The sequence below is a fragment of the Equus przewalskii genome, chromosome 20 (genome assembly GCF_037783145.1).
Source record: "Equus przewalskii isolate Varuska chromosome 20, EquPr2, whole genome shotgun sequence".
NCBI classification, from domain to species: Eukaryota; Metazoa; Chordata; class Mammalia; order Perissodactyla; family Equidae; genus Equus; species Equus przewalskii.
The window spans coordinates 16,151,739-16,174,368 of NC_091850.1; the positions used below are offsets into that span (position 1 = coordinate 16,151,739).

At 42.1% G+C, this 22,630-nt stretch overlaps 1 protein-coding gene and 1 long non-coding RNA gene across 3 annotated transcripts in view; one reads left to right on the forward strand and one right to left on the reverse strand.

Annotated features, from left to right (window-relative positions):
* ANKRD55 (ankyrin repeat domain 55) overlaps window positions 1-6,016 on the forward strand; it is a 96,274-nt gene extending 90,258 nt beyond the window's left edge. The window contains 2 exon segments of the mRNA XM_008515876.2: window positions 3,120-3,212; window positions 5,436-6,016. Coding sequence (XP_008514098.1) covers window positions 3,120-3,212; window positions 5,436-5,557 — 215 coding nt within the window. The 3' untranslated portion in view covers window positions 5,558-6,016.
* LOC139077813 (uncharacterized) lies at window positions 5,935-21,874 on the reverse strand. Of its 2 annotated transcripts, none has more exons than XR_011530332.1 (3): window positions 21,780-21,874; window positions 12,368-12,580; window positions 5,935-7,187 (listed from the first exon to the last, which is right to left on the reverse strand). It is a non-coding gene; the product is annotated as an uncharacterized lncRNA (long non-coding RNA). The 2 variants fall into 2 exon arrangements; XR_011530331.1 differs by lacking the exon at window positions 21,780-21,874 and adding an exon at window positions 13,800-13,933.
* Window positions 21,875-22,630: the final 756 nt, after the last annotated feature.

Genomic DNA, 22,630 nt, shown 5'->3' on the forward strand with positions numbered 1-22,630 from the left:
GAAGAAATTGAGGCTTAGAGAGGTCAGCCCACCTACTTAAGGCCACAGAGATAGTTAGGAAGTGGTGGAGCAGACATTGGAGCGAGGTGTATGGGAATCAAGACACCTTGACCTCTCAGGACCCCGCTCTCCTCTGTGATGCCCTCACAGCTCTACTCTTGAGTTTCAAAAGTACGAGTTTACCTGTCTGCTTTCCAACATATACTGGGAGCCCCTCCTGAGCCCCTTGCCTCCTCCTCTTTGTATCCTAGGCTCAGGAATACAGTGAGTACGCAGTAGATGAATGCTGAATTTATTTATTTGTTATTATTATTATTAATCTTTCATTCACTTCTGGTTCCTTCCTATAACTGTGAAAACCTTTCCTGCCTTTTTATTCCAGGCGAGTGGGCCTCAACTCTGTCCCCACAGGCTGGACACACTGTAAAGGTGCCTGCAGCGCAGATAAGAGAGCTTTGGGCTGTGCACAGCTCCACCCTGTCCTTCAAACCTGAGCAAAGTGCAATGTAGAATGAAGTTTAACTCTCCTCCCACCTCCCAAATCGCTGCCACAGCCCCTCTGGGCCCACTTCTCTCATCCTATCAATATTGCTTTGGCTCTTAGGGAGGCAGGATAACATGGGTGTTAAGGTCAAACAGGCCTAAGTGGGAGCCTAGGCTCTCGGGCTTCCCATTATGTGACCTGGAGCACATTTGAGAACTCCCCCAAACCACAGTGTCCTCATTTGTAAAATGGGGCTGATAACAGTATCTATTCACAAGAGAAGGTGATTGTTAGGATTCAATGAGATTATGCCTATAGCATTTAGCCGTGTCCTTGACAATAGTAAGTGCTCAATAAACGTTATCCATAATTATCATTATCTCATTTCTTAGTTTTGCAAATTTTTGCTCAAGTATTCAGGGATGAAAAGGGGCTGAACTGATAAAGGTTTACTGTCATTCTACTCAGGAATGTTTCCTTTTACAATAATCGCTCAGGAAGTTATTTGACCTTCAGAGTTCAAAGGAATAAAAATATAATGGCAAAATGTCCACCAAGGAGACTGGAAATTTTGCTCCAGCTTCATCAGATGACGCTGCTCAGGTGGCTGCCCCTACAAGTCTACCGTTGGACTCGCCTAAGCAGGTGGAAGGTGGATCTTGGCTAATGCTTTTTGAAAATTTTCCCTTATGTTAAGAATTCCTTCGCCCAAACAGAAGACTAAAACCCTTAATGAGTGTTACTATAGTGATTCTGGTTCCACTAGGGGACTAGGCAAAAGGTCAAATGAATACCTGCCCCATGTCCAGGAGATTGTGTTAAGTACTCCACAGAATAAAACTATAACTGCTAATGTTTATTGAGTGTTTACCCTGGAAGCTAAATGCTTTACATTTGTTCTCCTATTTAATCTTTATGACCACTGAAAAACACAGATACAATTCTTTTCACCATTTTATATATGAGGAAATTGAGGTTTGCTTGCCCGAGCTGAGAATCACGGGAGCCTAATCCTGTCAGATCCCGGAGCCTGAGCTGTTCCTTATATCATTCGATCACTTTTTTAAATGGACTTCACTTTTGTGTACTCTCTTTTATTTTCAGATATTTGGAACATTCATCTCTTGTAATCAGTAGTGTGTTGGTAAATATTTAATAGCTGGCTCCCCAGGAGAAAATCAGTGCTTGCTGATTCCCATGGTGTAGATACTTCCACCATGGCCAATGTCAAGCCACCAGTGTGCTGTCAACCAGCTCACAAAACCCCTGAAAATTTAACCCAACGGCTCCCAAGGGCCGGTACGCGGGGCTCCAGCACAGCGAGGCTTATAGTCTAAATTAGACAATGGCAATCTACCAGGTGCTTGCACCCAGCTCCCATCTTCTGGGTCACTGATTCTCAGTCCTGGCTGCATATTAGAATCACCTGAGAGCTCATAACACTCTGATGCCCTATCCCAACCCTGGAGATCCTCATTTAATTGATCTGGGGTTTAGCCAGCGCAGCATTTTTTTTTAACTCGTCGCATAATTCCTATGTGCAGCCAGGATTGAGAAACACTGCTCTGCAAGAATACATCCTATTCATCACCTGCTCATTCATCACAGATTTGACAACTATGTGATGCATTAATGCCCTATTTTAATTTTTCAAACTTTTATGTTTCATAGAGTGGGTGGCCAACTGTGCTTGTTTATAAAATGTTATTTAAACTAGTTCATCCAAGAAATGACTTCTGAAATCTTTTCCTTCATTTAAACAGTGACTGCCATATAATAGAAATAATAGTAATGTGTAGCTATTGATGAGGATTTTTAGGCTGCTTAATTTTAAAATGGCTTATGATGAGGATTTTTAGGCTGGTTAGTTTTAAAACTACAGATGAGATTCAGGCTCCAAGGAGTGGAATTTGTTTACCCCTTTGTTGGGAAACATTTACATTTCTAAGAGAAACCTCTATCTGTGAAGATGCCTCCCTCTCTGTGCCAGGAAGAAGAGGAGAGAAGACCTTATCCCTAGAAGCTCTTAATGGGGAAAGCAAGAACTTAAGTTGGTTGCTGTCTGGCAATCTCATGTAACTGATTTAGGGTGGTGGCTTCTGACCTTTACTTAATCCGATTTGATTCTTGTCTAAAAGTCATGGGATCACCCAATGACCAGACCCCACCTGCACTGATACCATTTTAACTTTTTTCATGTTCTTTCCTTTGTCTTGTAAAGAGATGAATCATATACCTATGCCTTAAATTTAGCCCTAACCCTCAACTCGGGGCAGCAGCAGGAGCTCTGACTGCCCGTGGGTCTTGTCCCCACGCACCAGCTCTGACTGCCCATGGGTCCTGTCCCCATGCCAGCGGGGGCAACAGCAGAAGCTCTGACTGCCCATGGGTCCTGTCCCCATGCTATTCCACACTATTCTCTAAATAAAAGAGCACTACTGCCAGATCTTGAGAGTCTAAGAAATCTTTCTTTCGACTCCTCGGCTCACCGACCCCGCATCAGCTATTATTATTGTTTTTGTTGTAAGTGTCTTAAATTTAGTAATCTCTAACGACTTTTACGATTCTCTTATCCATTGGATTTTATATTTGCACTTGAGTCTCAAATAACTGATGCAAATATGTTTGTCTCCAGGACAAAGTTTTCAGCGTCTTTCCCCAAACAGACCCAAAATCAGGGACCTTCCTTTCACCCGGAACAACCTAGCTCCTCTACCGGACCAAAAATGTAAGTATTGGGAATCTTCCTCAGCTTCCTTTGCAAGTGTTAACACGTCTAGACACAACTAAATGTTATTTTTTCAGTTTACTTTCATTTTTGAAGGGAACATCAGGCACCAAAACTTGAAAATTACAGGAAAATAGAGTAGAAAGTCTTTAAAGCTTCATCCAACTTGGTAATGTTTGTTTTAAAAAAAATAGCCCCCCCCTTTGAGGAATTTTTGTGCTTGGACTATAAAAACAATAACAAGTTTATTTTGCTATGTACTATTTCATGTTTTTAAGAAGGTGCTTTAAAAATTCTTCTGTTAAGACTGGCCTCTTGACATTGGTTTCCTTACGATGTCGGATGGATAGAAATGTGTGCCACCTCTGTGCTCACAAGCTGTAGATTCCTAAGCAGAAAGGAGTAATCAAGTCGATGCTGTTCATTAGTATTACTTTTGGCATTATTGATTCACTTTGTATTTTATACAAAAATGTCTCACAATATAAAATATTAATATATGCTATTTGGCCAGTGATCTTCAAGTTTGAGTGTGCCTCATTATTACCTGGGATGCTTGTTATAAAGTAGATTCCTGAGTCCCACACCCAGAAATTTGGCGTTTGTATATCCTCCTATCTGTACTCTGAGGCGTATTCTATTATTATTCCTGTTGTACAGATGAGAACACTGAGTTCAGAGAGGTCATATGACTTACCTGACGTCACTTAGGCAGTGAGTAGCAGAGCCAGGAGCAAAACTACAGGATACTGAGTCAGCTACTTCATGAAACAAGCAGTACCAAGTGGATTCTAACTTCCTTCCTTCCTTTTCTTCTTATCCCACCCCACACATTTATAACATGTGCACAAGCGTGCACATGCTTGTGCACGCACACACACATACCCTCCACATCCTCTTATCTGCAGGTTGGATGATTTAGGAGCAGCCCTAACTTTTTCAGACAAGTTCCTTAACCTTTTTTTTTTTTCGAGGAAGATTAGCCCTGAGCTTACATCTGCTGCCAATCCTCCTCTTTTTGCTGAGGAAGACTGGCCCTGAGCTAACATCCATGCCCATCTTTCTCTACTTTATATGTGGGACACCTGCCACAGCATGGCTTGCCAAGCAGTGCCATGTCCGCACCTGGGATCCAAACCAGTGAACCCTGGGCCACCAAAGCAGAACGTGCAAAGTTAACCACTGCGCCACCGGGCCGGCCCCTTCCTTAACCTTTTTATACTGCTTTTCCTCAGTTTGCATCTAACAGTGGCGCCAGCCTGATAAGATTAGTGGGAGGATTAAATGAGATAATGTACGTAAAACTCTTGGCAACTGCTTGCACAGAGTAAATATCCAGTGTCTTCCTCCCCCAGGCTGTGGTTTGGAGGAGACCAACCAAGAGTTCTAGAACTCTTTAGGTAAACATGATGAACCATGACGTCTTAGTATAACCCCATCTTTTTGCAGATAAGGAAACAGAGAGGAGGAAAGAGATATTCAGTCACACAAAGAGTTAGTAGCAGAAACCAAGGTCTCTTCCTTGACAGATCAGTGCCTCTGCCTCTACTGATTTGTGTAAAGTGAGAGTTTTGGATGGTGTGAATTTAGTCATTGAGTGAAATTCAAGCCTGATCTGTCTTTAAGCAGAAACATAGTCACAAGAACATCTAGTTAAGGAAAGAGTCACTCAGCCTTGCATCCTGGGGTGGGGGGAGCCAAAGAGAGAGGATTTTCTTTGGCAGAGCCCAGGAGCTTTGCTTTTCACAGTTAAAGTTAAGGAGAGAAGGGAAGATAAAGATCATTGATCAACTTTAGCTCTATGAAAAAGAAATGGAAAGGTACACATTGCTTTTCCTATAAGAAACCTGAGAACCTTCTGAGGTTTGCATAAAAGCACAGTATAAATGTCTTGGGACTTGTTTAGAGCCTTGTGCTGACTTGGCCATCAATGGCTACTCCACCCAAGGAAGAGAGAGCTCTGCCAGGCACGCACAGCCCAATCGTGTTTTGATCAATCTTGGCCCAATCTTGCATTCGTGCATATTTGACATCCCTGACTACATGTGGAAAGCCTGAATAGATTTATAGACACTGCTCTCTCCTGCAGTCTGGCTCTCACCAAGACAAGCTTCTCAGAAATGCCTGCATTCCTTAAGAAATAACACAGTTCTGCCATCATTATTCGTGAGACTGGGAGAGAAGCACATCCTGAAAGTCTCTCATTCTGTTCTTTCTCCCCAGTTCTATCAGGAGAACCTCTACGGACAAACCGAGTGCTTCCTGCTATTCCAAGCCAACGGGGGCACAGCACACCAGCCAAGGAGAGCGCCAACTCTGCCGGTCCTACCAAGGATGAAAATTAACCATGGGTCGCAGACTGCGGAAATATATTTAATCTATATTTTCACTGTCAAAGGATGAGATTACTCTGGTTTGTAAGAACAAAGACTAATTTAGTAAATTGCATTCTATAAGCCATTCACAGTTTTATAACTCAAAATTCTGTATTCCAAATAAAGATATTGCCCAAATAAGCACTTAGAAACTTTGTGCATATATTGTAAGTTTGTGAGTTTCTGTGACCTCTACATGCCAAAATAAAAAGTCAAAACGTGTTATCAGCAGGGAAACTTAGCTCTTTGGTTTGCTTTGTGGGACGTTTGCCTTTTTTTTTTTTTTTGGCTGAATGATTTTGTGTTTTCAAAAAATGTTTTGCTGAATAAAAAGCAAAAAAAGCACATTCTGTACTTGTTCTTCACATTTATTGTAATTCTGCTGTGGATTGATGAAACAATTAAAATGAAAATAACAAATTCCTTTAATCAGCCACCGTTTAAGTCTTTTAAATGCACCATCTTCTGCAAAATACTTTCTAACATTGTCAGTTCTTGGCTGCAGCCCAAATCACTTGACAGTGTTTATCTGTCTTCCTTGTTATTTAATTATTTCCACCTATTGTCATTTTCAGATACGATTGATTGTTCCAACAGTAAGAAGATCATGTGAATTGGAAAGGTCCACATCCTGGCCTAACAGAATAGAATAAACATTTCTCACACATTCCTCAAATACTCTATGGATGTAATCATTCTTTTTCCTGTTTCAAAATAACGGCCTCTGCCTACTCAAGACATTCCCAAATTTATGACTTAGCAAAGAATGAAAGATCTTCTTACTAAGATGTTTGCGTGTTGTTTGGATTGATATAAAGTTCAAGGCTTAGCCATATAAGCTCATAGTCACTCCATGTTATTTCCAAGCCTGCATGTTATTTTGTAAATATCTCAAGTATAACATTTACCATTTTATATCAGTATTAATTGTTTAGCTCTCTAAATGATGTCAGACTCTGCCACCAACCAAATAGAAGCAGTGGCTTTGCACTTCTAGAAATTTGTTACAGTACATAATGGGCACTCAATCATTTAATTTTTTTCAGGAAAAGAAGGAAGGGAAAGAAGTAGGGAAGCAGAGAGGAAGTTCCATGGTAGAGAGATGCAGGAAGTGGTAATGAAAGAGGTTATTAGTCCACAATCTCATTTGGACAATGATACTTGTCTGAATCAGAGATTATCATATGGATCATAGTATCCACATGATAGTATGGATCAACCTCCTGAGCTAGACAGAGCCTAGAGGGAGGACAAATCCTGGTACAAATGGAAGAACTCTCAGAAGTATAGATTCTGAAGGGTTTTCTTTTCTGTTTTGTTTGTGGGCTGTTTTTGTCTTTGAAGAGTCATTCTTTGTATGCATCAATTGGGCTGTTCAGTTGTGTCGCTGGCTACTTCTGAATCCATGTCCCTCCATGAGTGAATACCTGGCCCTACAGTGAGTAGATTAGTCAGGATAGGCTAGCGTGTGCTTCGATAATAAACAACCCCAAAATCTCATTGGTTAACACAATTTTTTTCTCGTTCACAATACATGTCCCACAGCAGCTGGCAGAGTTGGCAATGTAGATTCCATTTCAACATGTACTTCCTTTGTGACCTAAACAAAGGAAATGAGAGGTGAGTCTTATCACTTCCTCTTACATTTCATTTGCCAAATCAATTCACATGGATATGCCTAACTTCAAAGGAGGTGAGAAATGCAATCCTTCCATGTGTCAGGAAAGGAGAGAATTGGAATATTTATGAATTATCCAAAAGATTATCACATGAACCAAGCCTCAGGCCCTAAGTGCTCATTTAACTACACTGGTATGCTCCTCCACTAAGTAGATAGCCAAGAGGTCAAAGCAATTTTTTAAAAAACGTGTATACAGCTATGGAAAAAAGTCACCATCCCCCAACATCTGCACTTATACACACACACACACACACATACAGAATTTTCTAATGTTGGGCCTTTCCATCCAAGTTGATTTAAGAATCTTTTGTTAGCTATGGAGAAGCAATATGCTGTCCGCTACCATTTCTTTAAATGAAATTGTCCTTGTGCTACCAGGTAAAGTTGCTTATTGGGGTAAATTCATCTTCAGCAAATATTTTACTAACCAAATCAGATATTAGGTAATCACCAACTTTCAAAAATTTCAAGCAACTTTTTCTTCTAAAAGGATTTTATTTCTTATTTTACCACTTGTGTTTCCCTTCATTGCTAAGGATATATTTATTTACACATATAAAAATCATAACCTTGCATACGTTATTTCATTTGGATCATTGCATCAACCTCCAAGTACAGACAAGGAATGCAAGGTAGAGAGAGAAGTTAAATAATTTGCCCAAAGTCACACACCTAGTAAATGACAGAGCAGGGCTTGGAAGTGATGTCTCTCTCTTGTTCCCTAGTCCACACACATAATTCCCAAATCATCATTTTCCTGTTCCAGAAATTTCATAGGTGTGGTATACCTTTGGCAAAGCCTCCTTTCTGAATTTATTTACTCAGCCTATACACTAACCAGGCAAAGTGGAACTACTATTAATATTTGTGAGAAGAGTCAACCAACCCAGTAATTTGTGCTAAACCTGTTAGAGTTGTTGAAAGTTAGGGTCTTTCCACCCCAGAGTTCTTGGTTCCCTTTGGTAGTCACCTGGTTTAACACAGGTGTTATTTCTTTCAGTAAACACTGAACTCCAATGCTCTCATCTTCCTAGAATTAAGCCAATATAAATAGATTTCTGCAACTCCAGGTTATTGTCCCTTCCAGCTCTACTAGATCACAGCTTGACACACAATATGATTTTAGAAAACCCCACCAAGTCACTGATTTGACATACGGTGCCTCCCAAAAAGACAAACATAACCCTTGATTTTGCTTTTGCCCCTACTCTTTGAAATTTACTGGTGCATACCTCTAAGCAAGTGCATCCTGCATTTTGAAGGTGGACTTTTGACAACAACCCTTTGGAATCCACCTCTGGCTTAAATAGAGTAATTAAGAAGGAACATATTTGACCTTAGCATGAAATATTTCACTCAAGCCAAAAACTAAATTAATAAAGGAACATGATAGCAGCTCTCACATGTAGCAGTTAGACTTTATTGCTTTCGGGGGGAAATGATATTTTAAAATCAGGAAATTTTATCAGAACCACATATTCCCTAGACGTTGACATAGAAATATTAGTACTGGTAGATGAGGATTGTCAACAAACTATGTTTCTATCAAAGCTATTGTTTTTCCAAAGCAAATGTCTTCCCATTCTGACCACTGTTTTAGTCCAACCTTGGTCTTTTGGGCAGTTGAATGAGTCCCAAGACATCCTGAGAGGCCAAATCTGGGAAGTCAATGAGTAAATTGTCTCAAAAATTGAGTTTCCAGTCAGCATGTTATACTAGCACAGTTGTCAACAGAAGGACAAAGATAGTTTTCACATCGATATGTGAAAAACAGGAAATAACTTGTTCGTTATTAAATCCCCAGTAAAAATTTTATTAATGGTGAATGGTAAATCATCTTGCAATTGCTAGTAATCCACAGACTAGGAAAACTGAGAGCAAAACAAAGACTGACAGTTCCCTTAGGAGGGCAAGGTAGAATCTAACTTGTTGACTTGAACAAAAAGAAGCTGAAGTTTTGGAGACTTGGAGATGTGGAGCCAGCTGTAAGACGAGAAGGTGGGGTGGAGGGTGGAGGAGACTGTGGGTGGCCCCACATGGGCAGGAATCCCAGAACTGAGCCCAGATACAAACAGGTGGCCATGAACAATATTTGGCGCACTAAGGTTAACATAAAGGAATGAAGGAAGAAATTATCTCTGTCATTTGTATTCATCTAACGTATAAAGGTACACCAAAAAGCTTTTTAAAAGCTTTTTTTATATTTATATAAATACAACTATATTTACAGACTATATAAACACTGATAATAAAAAGACAGATCATGAGGAAGCAAAGGCACATCTAAAAGCCCAAAGAATTTTCCTCTGCAATGAGCAAACCAAGGCCTGGCCTCACCCTCAAGAGGCTAAGAACCATTTTCCATGACTAACACTTGAGACGTGGCTCACCCATGATACCAACCATAACTTCTTTACTGCATCAGGGCTCAAGAGTTAGATTGAATTGAATCCTGCCTATTGATGAGAGGCAGAGCTACAAGCATTATGCTCCTTCAAGTTCAAAAAGGAGCTCAAGACCATAATTGGACTTCAGGTGCATCACTTTCAAGCCAAACATTAACTGAATTTGAAAGTATAACTTATTCAAGCTGCTGAGCTAGGTGAGAAGAGCAGAGTTTCTGAAAGTATGTAAGAGAAAAACAACGAACAGAAGGTGAGGCCAATCAGCATTATGTTTTACAGTTAGGAGGAGGCTACTAGAGAAGTTTTCTCAGATCCATATGACAGCCAAGCAAGACTTTGAATTTGAGAAAAGCTAAAAACCAAGGCGATGTTCTCATGTGCCTAAGTAGCTTGCTCTAAGACATCTATCCCAGCGTTTTCTGAACAAGTGACTTTGAAGGAGAAAAAAACAGAAATACGAAGAAAAAACAAATTGAAAATATCTAAGGACTCTCCCCTCCCTTGAATCTCTAGTCCCTGAGATCTAGCCCATCAAATCTCCACAGCAGGAAGTTTATTGAGCACCACTTCCTCTTTGCCACATCCTATCAGCACAGAACGAAGATTCAAACTTCCATAAAGCCCCTTGAATTATTCCAGTCAAGGCTTATAAAGTGAATAATAGTTTGTTTCCATGGATGTGCTGGAACCAGCTCTTAGCCACTTGAAAAAATGGATTGTTAAATCCAGCATTCAGGAATTTTGTGAACCGGTTGTTCAACCATTGGTAGCTTGAAATCAGCCACGGTGGAAATATTTACACCATGGAATTTGGCAAACATTACAAATCAAGGCTTTCTTTTATTTGGGATCTGGTTTACAAGCTAACACCATATATAAAATTTTTTTGGAAGTCTTTCAGAATTAAGAACACTTTAAATTAAATAACATTTTCTTTTAAATGTGCCTTTGCTAACACTGATGCTGGAGAACAGGACTCTTGTCTCAAGAGTAATCATGACATGCCTAGGTTTTACTGTATTAAGTTGTAACATTTCATGGGAAATGATTTAATCCAAGGGTTAATGAAATGCACATAGTATGGGTTGCATGCGTGCCTGCATGCCTCAAGACTGCACCCAGAATGGGATCTCCCCTCAGAGCTCCTCATGAGCCAAATCACAGCTTAATGAGTATTCATGGGTGAACGGTGTTTTTCCCTGTTACCTTCTGAGCCTATTAGTCAGTTCTTTTCAAGATGTGTAGTCCGGTTTTAATGTAGGCAGCACTATCTGTGACCTCATGTCTGCTCTTGTTACCACACTCACACCCCATAACGCTCAGGAAATGCACATGTTCCCCCTTAACTGCCCTGGGAGCTAAGAAATAAACACTAACTCGTGGTAAGGGGTGAAAGTTAGGAAATGGACATGACAATAACTTTCTTTAGGCCAGCTCTCCCGGAATCAAGGAGACGAACAAGGGTTCTACTTCTGTTTACAAGCCAGGCAAAGTCTAGATATTTTGTGCAAAAATGGATGTATATGGGTCTGAATTATTCAACTAGATGCATAACCTTTCACAATTTGTTACCAAGGAGAAAGGTCAGTTTAAAGCACGGGGCCCAGGACTCAGACATCACTCAGATAGGCAGGACGGCCCCTTAGGTATTCAGTTCTAATGCCAAGATCTAGAAATTATCTCCTTTTCTGGCACCTGCTTCTGTCCTTGCCTTGGCTTGCTCTGGATCAGCAGCAGACGATTGTAATGCATTTATACATTCACTCATTCTTCCAACAAACATTTATTGACTGCTCGCACTATGGTAGGTGCTGTAGGATAAAGAATATATACAGTATAAAGGATATAACAAATTTATATGAGGTTAAGTGATAAGGACTTTCTATATTTATTAGAGGAAAAAACTCGTTATTTAAGCTATTTACTCTGGTTTGGTTCTTTATTTTTTTGTGATTTGAAGCCAATAAATTATCTTTTAATAAAACCAAATATTAAGTCTCAAAATTGTTTCTCTACTTTTACCCTTCCATTATAAGTCCACAGACTCCCAAAGTCACAGTCTCAGAGCCTAAAAAAAAAATAGACTCTAGACATGAACAAAGATCCTAAAGCTCTAAGCCAGAGTCTTTTTGTAGCTGGTTCAAGGTCAGAGTATGGGGAAATCTGGACTGGTTCTATGAAGTGGTAACTCTATTGGTTACACAAAAAGGAAATCTTAACCTATTTGACAAAGCTGCCCTGGTCTCAAAAGTGTGGGCCTCACTGACTACTTCTTTCTCAAAGTGATACTTCATGCTAATTTGACCTCATTTCTTCATCAGTAGATCTATTTGGGAGAGGAGAGCTGATCTCAGGGACTCTGCAGGAAGCGGGGAAGAGAAGAAGAGGGATGCGCAAACTAATCCTTTCACCAGCCAGTCAGTCCCACACCCAGCGGGAGCCATTCTCAGCCCAGCCCAGGAGCCAAGATTAAGTTTCTCAGGGTGGAGAGGCAGGAGCAGCACGATCCAGCAATTTCCCTCCAGGGTAATCACCCCAGCAGAAAGTAGAGAGGCGTTTATGGTACTCCTGAGGCACAGTGTTTTAATGGATTACCTACTACTTTCTCTCTCTTCACTCAAACCTTTTAACACAACTGCTCACAAGAAGCAAAACAAACTGATTCGCATGTTCCCATTTCTCTTAACCACTTACCCATCGTGCAGGGGTGCTCACGAACTCCAGAAGACGGAGAGGGAAGCAAAGGGGCCTAGAAGAACTGTCAACTTTCATAGCTGTCCCCCGACGATCGAGAATTGGCTGCATGTAACGCAGACCCAAATACGTGCACGTACAGACATCGAGCACAAGAGAAAAAGAATCAGTCTCTTACAGTGTTTTCAGCATAATGCTGGTTCTTATAAGAAGCTGAAAACAAAACATAAAGAAGCATCTTAAGTGTATTTTATCTTTGGCATTTGAAAGTTAACTTTACAGACCATTTTAAAATCAGGATTAATTTAATAAAAAGTAATGCTTTGCTCCGATTTTTCGTTACCTTAAAATTTCACCAATATGACCATATGAGTAATGGTCTTTTTTCAATTAAACTCAATCTGGAGAATGTGTCTTCTTGATAATTTTTAAGAGAAAATGAATAATGTGATAAATAAGAACGATCATTTAGATCCTGAAGACACATGTTTTTATAAAATATGCTAGCCCTTCCAACACTGCTAATGTCCTTTTTTTTTTTTTTTTGAGGAAGACTGGCCCTGAGCTGACATGCGTGCCCATCCTCCTCTACTTTATATGTGGGACACCTACCACAGTATGGCTTGCCAAGTGGTGCGTAGGTCTGCACCAGGATCTGAACCGGCAAACCCAGGGCTGCTAAAGAGGGAATGTGTTCATGTAACCACTGCACCACCGGCCAGCCCCACTGGTGTCCTTTTTAATGCAAAGAAAAATACTGTTAATAATGACTGTAATCCTTTAATTAAAAATACCGGGGCGGGTGGTGGCACAGCAGTTAAGTGCACACATTCCCCTTCTGTGGCCCGGGGTTCGCTGGTTCAGATCCCGGGTGCGGACGTGGCACTGCTTGACAAGCCATGCTGTGGTAGGCGTCCCACATATAAAGTAGAGGAAGATGGGCATGGATGTTAGCTCAGGGCCAGTCTTCCTCAGCAAAAAGAGGAGGATTGGCAGCAGATGTTAGCTCAGGGCTAGTCTTCCTCCCAAAAAAAAAAAAAAACCATAAAAAGTAGCAGTGGAGAAAATCAGAAGAAACTAAGTAGTGTTTAATAAATGTTCCCTTGTTCCCATTTACCAGTTCACTTTTACTGCTAACTCTCCTTTCTCCAGATAAAGATTGATTATTTAAGCAAAAAAGTTGTGAACATCCATTATGTGCACTGTTCCTGGTGAGGGAGCTACAGTTATGAATAAAGCAAAATGCCTACTCTCATAAAGCTCATTGTCTACAAGGATGCCAACCCAAATTCTCCAGATTGCATTTATACAGGTAAAGCAATTACAAAACCTGTCTATAGGGGCCAGCCCATGGCACAGCGGTTAAGTTCACATGTTCCGCTTCAGTGGCCTGGGGTTCTCTGGTTCGGATCCCAGGTGCAGACCTACGTACCATTTGTCAAGCCATGCTGTGGTAGGCGTCCCACATATAAAGTCGAGGAAGACGGGCACATATGTTAGCTCAGGGCCAGTCTTCCTCAGCAAAAAGAGAATTGGAGGCAGATGTTAGCTCAGGGCTCGTCTTCCTCAAAAAAAAAAAAAAAAACAAAACCTGTTCATTATCTCAGGTTCTATTTTCTGACTCTGTCCCATCAATATCGCAGAAACCCCATAAAATCTGATTCTCAATTACTGGCATTGCTGCTGCTAATAGCCCTGATTCTTCTGGGTTTTATTTCCTGTGAGAATTGATGCAATAGTAGAAGGAAAAAATAAAAAACCAGAGGGGACCATTCCAATTAATATAGATAGATTCTTTAAATGGGCAATAAAGACAATGTTTCATTAGGAGGAAGTTTTCAGGAGGTATTTGATGCTGGGGCGGGAACTGGAGGCTACGGGGTGGAGCATAAATAAAGAAGACTTTTACAGCTGGAGGGTGCATGATGGAGAGGGAAATAAAAATCAGGAACAGAAAGAGCCATCCAACTTGCAGCAAAGAAGAGAACAGGACAGAAAAGGAGAAGCAGGTACAGGTCAGTGGAGGACCTTGAACATTAGAAAATAACATTTGTGGTTGAAGTCACAGCAAGAGAAAGGAGAAACAATAGCCACTAAGTATATAGGAAAATCTCAGCAAAAGTAGTTATTGACTTTGCTTGTAGAGCTCACACTTCTGCAGAATTCTTAGTGACCAGCAACCTGGGCAACTGGGAACCTGTGCACTCCTGGAGGCCAAGGAGGTTTATTAGCCCAGAGCTGGTACAAGTTGAGTCTCTTAGCAGAGTCAACCTGAAACCGTGCTGGGGAAGCCCCAAGGCTGAAACAGAGATCTTTGTGTTCAGGCCTCCTTCTCCTTCAGTCTCCCAGGTCATTAAGACACTGGACTCCTGGGATTACATATCACCCAAGGAATTGCTCCAGGAAAGTTACACGCTCTCTCACTGCTTTCAGTGTTTGTCTGACTTATTCAAGGCCCTGACACACTGGCAGCTCTAGACAATTGCCTCTTTACCTTGTTATTTGAACCACTCAATCACTGCTGCCATTTCTAGACCATTGGGGGCCTAAGAAGAGAAGGGGCATGGGATTGGGATCTTTGGTACGCTATCAACCGTGGAATGTTCGGCAAGCTGCAAGAGAGATACTTCTCTCTTCCCACATCCTGCCGATCACCATAATACACATGATAAGTGGTTCATGAGTCGTAAGAGAAAGGCAATTTGGTGATGTTAAATGGACAACTCAGAAGGAAATGAGTTTAATGGAGTATAGCCATTGCCTACTCCTCTGTTTTCCTGCCTAAAAGTCTTTGAAAGATCCTTCTGGATTTGCCTCTGTCATTGGGTTGGGGAGAAAAACTCAGGGATGCAGAGCCAAGGTTCTATGGAAAAACTGACATCTTGGAAGCCTGCAAGCCCAAATCCCTGGACAGGATAGGACCCAAACGTTCTCTGAAGGTGAATAGAAATGACCTTGTCTAAAACAAGGGCAATTTTTAGACTCTGTCTTCGGCCTTCCAGGCTTGGCTCTTGGTTAAGTACTGCAGTGTTTAGGCTGGCAGATCCCCAGTCTAATTTTGAAAAAAGAAAACAAAAGTAATCATCTTGTGTCTTCTGAAGAAGCAATGAGCCAACTAGTATCTTGAGTGCCTCCTCAACATCAGAGGTTCCTGCACCCTGTTTTAAGGTAGTCTAATGCATAACCCTAAGAGAAAAGTGTGACTTATTTCAATATCTTCTATGAGTAACTGTCAATACCGTAAAATCATAGAACTTTGGAACTGGAAGAGATCTTAAAGAAACTTTCCTCATTTATGAAGTAAGTATGTTAGACGAGAATATCTTTAAATATTCTTCCAATGTTAAAGTTCTATAATTATATATATACGATACACACAAAAAGAGGTTATTAAGCGTCAAGCTGAATTTTTTTTAGCAAACATTCCAAAATGTATATGTGACCCATTTTTCGAAGAGTAAGTCTCTAAAGAGTGTGAACATAGGAGCCAGCCGGGTGGTGCAGCGATTAAGTGCACACATTCTGCTTCGGTGGCCTGGGGTTTGCCGGTTTGGATCCTGGGTATAGACATGGCACCACTTGGCAGGCCATGCTGTGGTAGGCGTCCCACATATAAAGTAAAGGAAGATGGACACGGACGTTAGCTCAGGACCAGTCTTCCTCAGCAAAAAGAGGAGGATTGGCAACAGATGTTAGCTCAGGGCTAATCTTCCTCAAAAAAAAAAAAGTGTGAACATGAAAGCAATTTTAATCTCGCCCACCACTTTAGAGCAAACATAGACCGGTTTTCCAAGCCCTAGATGAAATCTCAGGCAGGTCCCACAGCGTTTCCAGGCCCAAGATCAGTCTGTCGTTTTAAAAGTTCAGAACAGTTTAATTTCAAAACTCCAACCTGATTCTCATCTAAACTTCTAGCTTGAGTTGGCTTTGGGCTTGGAAGCCTGCAGTGGAGAACTGGGTGTGGTTGGCTTTTACTCTCCTCCTTTCTCCACCTCTTTTCCAACTCCCTGGCAAATGTTTTAGACCCCTCAGAGTCAGACCCCTGGAGAGAGGGATGAAGGAGCAAAGATGCAGTCTTCCAAGGTTAATAGAGTTGCACTCTGGCCTCTGCCCTCCAAGTGCTAGCTGTGGCATAGATACCTCTTTCTCCAGTGGGACTTCTTAGGGTTGATCTCCCTCAATCTCCCTTGCAGGGAACAACTCTCCTCTGGCCGGCAGCTTATGTCTTCCCACCAGCCCTGAGATTCTGACTGCCCATCTTTCTATTGGGGTCCTTTCTCTATTTGAGGCAGTTCTCTTGGACAAGATCCATTTGTCTTAGTCCGTTCGGGCTGCTATAACAAAATGCCACACTCTAGGTAGCTTATAAACAACAAATTTATTTTTCATAGTTCTGGAGGATGGAAGTCTGAGATCAGGGTGCCAGCATGGTTGGGTGAGGGCCCTCTTCTGAGTTGCAGACTGCAGACCTCTCATTGTGTCCTCACATGATGGAAGGAGCCAGGAAGCTCTGTGGGATCTCTTTTATAAGAACACTAAACCCATTCTTGAGGGCTTCACTCTCCTGACCTAATCGCTAATCACCTCCCAAAGGCCCTACCTACTAAAACCATCTCCTTTTACTAGGTCAAGGGGGGAGCCCTCATTAAAGGGATTAGTGCCCTTATAAAAGAGACTCCAGAGAGCTCCCTTGCCCCATCCATCATATGAGGACACAGGAAGAAGACAGCTGTCTATGACCAGGAAGCAGGGCTTTACCATACACCAAAACTGCCAGCACCTTGATCTTGAACTTCTCAGCCTTCAGAACTGTGAGAAACAAATTTCTGTTGTTATAAGCCACCCAGTCTATGGTACTTGTCACAGCAGCCTGAATGGACTAAGACAACGCTTTGTCTCCCCAGTCTGAATGGTGGTCTGAGGAAGCATTAAATGGTACAACTTCTCTATGAAGATGAAATGGATTACTTTAATCCAGGAGTGCCTGGCTGTTCCTGCTAAGTCTTTGTAAACTACTTTATAACAAATGTGAGCATGGAGTCCTGAGATGGTAACTACAAATGTCATATATGTTAATACATTGTTATTTACAGCCTCTGCCAGACATGCTCAAAATTTCAGACATGTAAACATCTGTTTGCTTCAGGAAGCCATCAAAAATTCCACCAACTCATAAATAATGACTTTGTTGTGCCCCATGATGACCCCCTTTTTCCAAGTACACATTAGCAATTGCATTCCTACAAACAAACCAAAAGATGGCTCATTAGTTTATTACTCATTTAATTACCAGAGATGGGAAACATGTGGTCCAGCTTAACAAGTTTAACAACAATCCCTAAACAAGTACATATTAAAGCGGTGGTGTTCTGACATCAACATTTCCAGATATCTAATGAATGGCTAGATGCATATGGTCAGTGTATATCATGGATAACCAGGAAATCTATCACCCTGAGGTCAGCATTGCTTAAAGACAGTGATAAGTCTTTGGGGCTTTTATACACCAACCCCTGCAAGAATGATCTCAGTGTTAATCATCACTGAAATAAAAGAAAAGAAACAAGAAAGTGATTTTACTTAAATAGCGTTTAATGGAAGAAATAAGGAAGTGGTTTGGCTTCTTTCCCTCCCCCTGGAAAAATAGCATGACACACAGTAAGTGTTCAACGAATACTATTCTTGATGACAAAAGGAGCATGAAGACAATCATTTTAGTGTTCTCAGGACAGGCCATGTCATTGAGCCACTATTGCCCACAAGCCTTAGTTGGCATCACAGTCATTTAGTCAGCAACTATTTGCGCCAGCACCATGCAAAGTGTTGGAAATGGTACAGTCAACCAGACACAGTCCTGCCCTACAGAGACTTATAACTGTTAGGAAAACAAGCAAGGAGGCAGGCACTGAGAAGAGAGTGTGGTAAGACTTTTGATGGAGGTTCTCCGTTGGCTCTGGGAGCACCTAAAAATCAGAAAAGCCTTTAAGGAAGGATTCATGTCTCTCACCTGGGATCTAAGAAATGAGCTCAAGTTATCCAGGAAGAGGAGAAGGGAGGAGAGTCCTAGGAACTGCACAGACAAAGACTAGGAGATGAGAAAGGGCATTCAGGACACTGCAAACAGTTCAGTATGATGGGGTGGGGATAGGGGTGATGAGAAAAGAGAACAGAGAGGCAAGCAAAGAACACAAGAGGAAAGTCCCTGAAGGTCATGTGGATAAATCTGAACTTTGTCCTAAAGGTAAGGAGACACCATCAAAGGGGTGTAAAGTGAGGAAAGGGGGCCGAGGGTTCTGATGTGATTGTGTAGAAAGAGCACTGGCTGCAGTGTGAAGAATGGACGGAAAAGGACAAAAATGGAGTCAGAGACTAGTTAGGAGGCTATTGCATTAACCAGGTGAGAACGACAGTAACTCGAACTAACATGGGGCAATGAGGGTAGAGAGAAACAAACGAATTTGAAATAATTTAAGAGGTAAAAGTGATGGGTCTTGGTGATTGACTGGATGTGGGGAATCCAGAGGGAGGATTGACTAGATGTGGCAGAGGGAGGAGCCAAAGATGACATCAGGATTCTGAGGAGGACACCTAGAGGGATGATGGTGCCATTTACTGAGAAACGGAATACAACGGGGGAGTGGGCTCAGGGGACAGAGATAATGAGCTCAATTTAGGAAGTGCCCATTCTAAAATGCCAGTAGGATATCCATGTGGAGATGACAAGTGCACGATTGAATTTTCTATGGATTCTACAATGAACAGATAAACAGAAATGAAACCCACCAAGGACTCTAAGAAGTTGGGGTGAAAAAGATGGAATCACTAAAACCAAGGGAAGATAATTTCAAAAAGACAGTGACCACCAGTGTCAGATGCTGCTTAGAGCTCAAATCAGATAATGCTGGAAAAGCAGCCTTAAAATTTAGCAACAAGATTATTAGTGATCTTGGCAGCAGCAGTATCAGAGGAATGTTGGGACAGAAACCAGATTTCCAGGAGAATTTCAGAGTGGAAGGTGAGGCAGTGGTGATGGTGAATATAGACACCTGTTTCAATATACTTGACTGAAGCCAAAAGGAACCAGATAAGCAAATGGGTGGATGTTTTAAAATGTAGGTTTCACTATTACACTAGTAATATGAGGCCAACAGATCAGGAGACAACTGCCATTGAAGAAATAGTTTGTTACTCACAGTTCCCCAGAGGAGTGGGCACGCCAGGGCATGCAGGGTCACATGGGGGAAGCGCCATGATCCCTCAGGAGGCAGAGGGAGAGAGGGGAAACATGGACAGAGACCTTATTGTGGTTTTCACAGGAAGGCAAGGCAAGGCAGAGTAAGCAGGCTTGGGATTGGCTAGTTGGAATAATTTCAGCAGGCTGCGGAGCATAGGGGCTGTCTCTAGCTATCTGGGACCCAGCCTTGGGGTAATCAGGGCAAGAGGACAGTGCTTCAAATATAAGAGCCCTGTGAGAGGCCATTAAGTGGTGCATGGGGTCTGGGCTCTGCTGGTTAGTTTACAGAGGAAAGATAGACTTTCAGGTGAGTGGTTTCTTATCTCTAGGAATTAGCTAACCCTGGGAGGGGCAGTCCCTCGCTGGTCAGTAAGGCCTCAAATGCCAGAGCATCAAAAATACAGAATTATGAAAATATAGTTAATACGTGGGAAAGGAATGTGGAAGCAAGGGAGGGCATTATTTTTAGGAGAGAAACTTGGGGTTGTTTAAATGTTGATGAAAGGAAGTGGTATCAAGGGAGGCAGCAGGAGAGAGAAGGGACCTACAACAGAGCAAAGTCTATCAGACTGCAAGAGAAATACAGAGCCTTAGAGCTGACCTTGGCAATGAGCAATCTCTTCCACTACAATGGAGGGAGAGGAGGAAAGGATGCGCATGTCTGCAGGCAAGCTTGTGCAAGAATTTGAGGGAGTTTCTCTCCGATGGCTTTTTCTCTTACAAAGTAGAAGAAAAATTCCCTAGTGGAAGATTGATTAAAAATAGAGTGAGAGAGATGCCAATTTTATGGTCACAAGTTTTCTCTGATTGTGGTTTCACTTACAAGTAGAAAACAAGACAAAACAAAACTTGTCATTCAGTTATTCTCTTTTCTTCCTTTAAGGTAGGTGTTAACTCCCAGCCACCAATTGTAGGCCCCGGAGATGCCTTTGCCAAACTCCAGTGAGCAGTGTGGGGACCACAACAGCTTTTGATGAAGCTTGGGCGCCACCCCAGATCATAGGTGTGATGGCTGTGAGACTTCAATCACTGGAACATTGAGAAGGACAGAGAAGAGGGCTTTCTGAAGCCCAAGAGGATTTGGTGGCCCTAGGAAAGGATTATTGAAAATGTAGGGGCTGACCTCAGAAAAGCAAAAGCTAAAGAGAAGGAAACAAGATAGAGATACTTCTGAAGGTAGAAGTCCAGAAAGGGCCAGTGGAATCCACTCTTAGACCCCAATCAACTTCCTGAAACCCCCACCACAGGGTATCCAGAATTTAAAGATGCTAACTCATCTCCTCTCTCTCTCTCTCTGAGTTGCATGTTTGTTTTATGATTCTTTAGACCAGTTTCTGTATTCACTGGCTTCAATAAAGCACTAATCTGCTTTAAAGCCCAAGTGATTATTTCCTGTTATTTAGTTGGCCTCATGACATACTCTCAGAAAGTTGAAGCTGTTTCAGACTCCCAGGCTCTACTTCCCATTGTGGCTTTACACAGGAAGGGGAATGCCCACCCCACATAGTTGACACCAGAAGGCTGTAGGTACCTCTGCATGCAAGGTGATCCAGACCCCATCCCAGAGTGTGCCTTAGGAGGGCCCTCACTTAAGAGCAGTTTTCAAGGTTCTGGCTTTCCTTGTCATTCTCAGCAATCTGCTTTCCAAATCAAGCACATAACACACTGGTGGCCAAGTTATTTGCTGAAAGGGCCAGGCCTCCCACTGGATCTTGAGGAGGAAACACAGACGCTGCTTCCACCCCGCCCTTCTGCCCCGACTCGGTCTAGGAGTTTTGTGTACCACAAAGAGGGGAGTCCTTGAGAGGTCACCGGATCCATCTGTCATCAGCACCCCCACCCCAACTCCCAACACAGCCACACTCTCCTTAAGCTGTTGTGAAAAAGAGAGGCTCAGTAAGACCTACTTTAGTAAAATCTCTGGAGAACAAGATTTCATAAACTTCCGCAGTGACTATTTCAAAACCAAATAACGTTCTGATTTTGCCAGCCGCTTAAATCAAAGTAGGGAAAGAGAGTGGAGTGGGTGGGGGAAGGAGGGCAGCATCACAGAAAAAAGGGAAAACAGGAAACAGACTTATTAAGAGGAAGAGCCAGAAAGTGAAAAGGTTTAACTGACCCGTACATTGAGAATTTCATGTAAAATCGTAAAGTTCTCTCTTTTCTCCCCTTCATTACCTTCTGAGCATCTTCCCACGTCCAGCAAGAAAAAAACAGGGCCTACTCCACCACTAGAAATGTAGCTGTTGGAGAGTTTTTTCCTCATAAAAATAAATAAATAAACACAAATAGAAATCCAATGAGCCAAAGTCAACAGTTAGATATTCATATCAGGCTGGGAGACTGTCCGCTCAGAGTTTCCAGCCCACACCCGCTGCTGCCCTGACTCCATTCCTCCAGTTCTCTCTTGACCTAAAGGGGGACCAACACTTTTAGGAATCCTCTCTGTGCCCATAATTTTCATGTTCTCTGCCTGCCTTTGCCCCAGGGCCTCCAATCTAAACTCATGGCTGTTCTGAACCTCCCCGCCAACTCCGCTCTCTCCCTGTCCAGTGCCCACTCCCACCCCTCCTCCTGAAATGAAAAGTAGATTCTGCTCTTCCTGGCTGATTGCTGGAGCATCTCAGCCAAGACAATTCCCTATTGACATTACCGCAGAGATTATGGCCCAAAGCCCTCACATTTCTCAGTCAAATCAATGGAAACATCTTGGTTTTTTTTTTTCTTTTTTGCCTGCAGGACCATCCAATGTGAATGATTTTCTGCCTGGAAATAGATCCTATGTCTGGGGCAAGGTGTCACTGCTGGATCTGACATCATTTAGAAAACAGGTTGTTTTTCTGGGATAAATTTAAGAGGTTTATTGAGTCCATGGAAGTTAGGAGGACAGAGTTTTAACTTCATTCAAAAACAGGGGCTGCTGGTTGCTGCCACCCACAATGAAGACTCAGAGCACCAAATTCAAAGCCTTTCTCCCCAGCGTGTTTTAAGGGTGCTCGGGCTTCATGTGGTTGTTGCTGGCGGCTGTA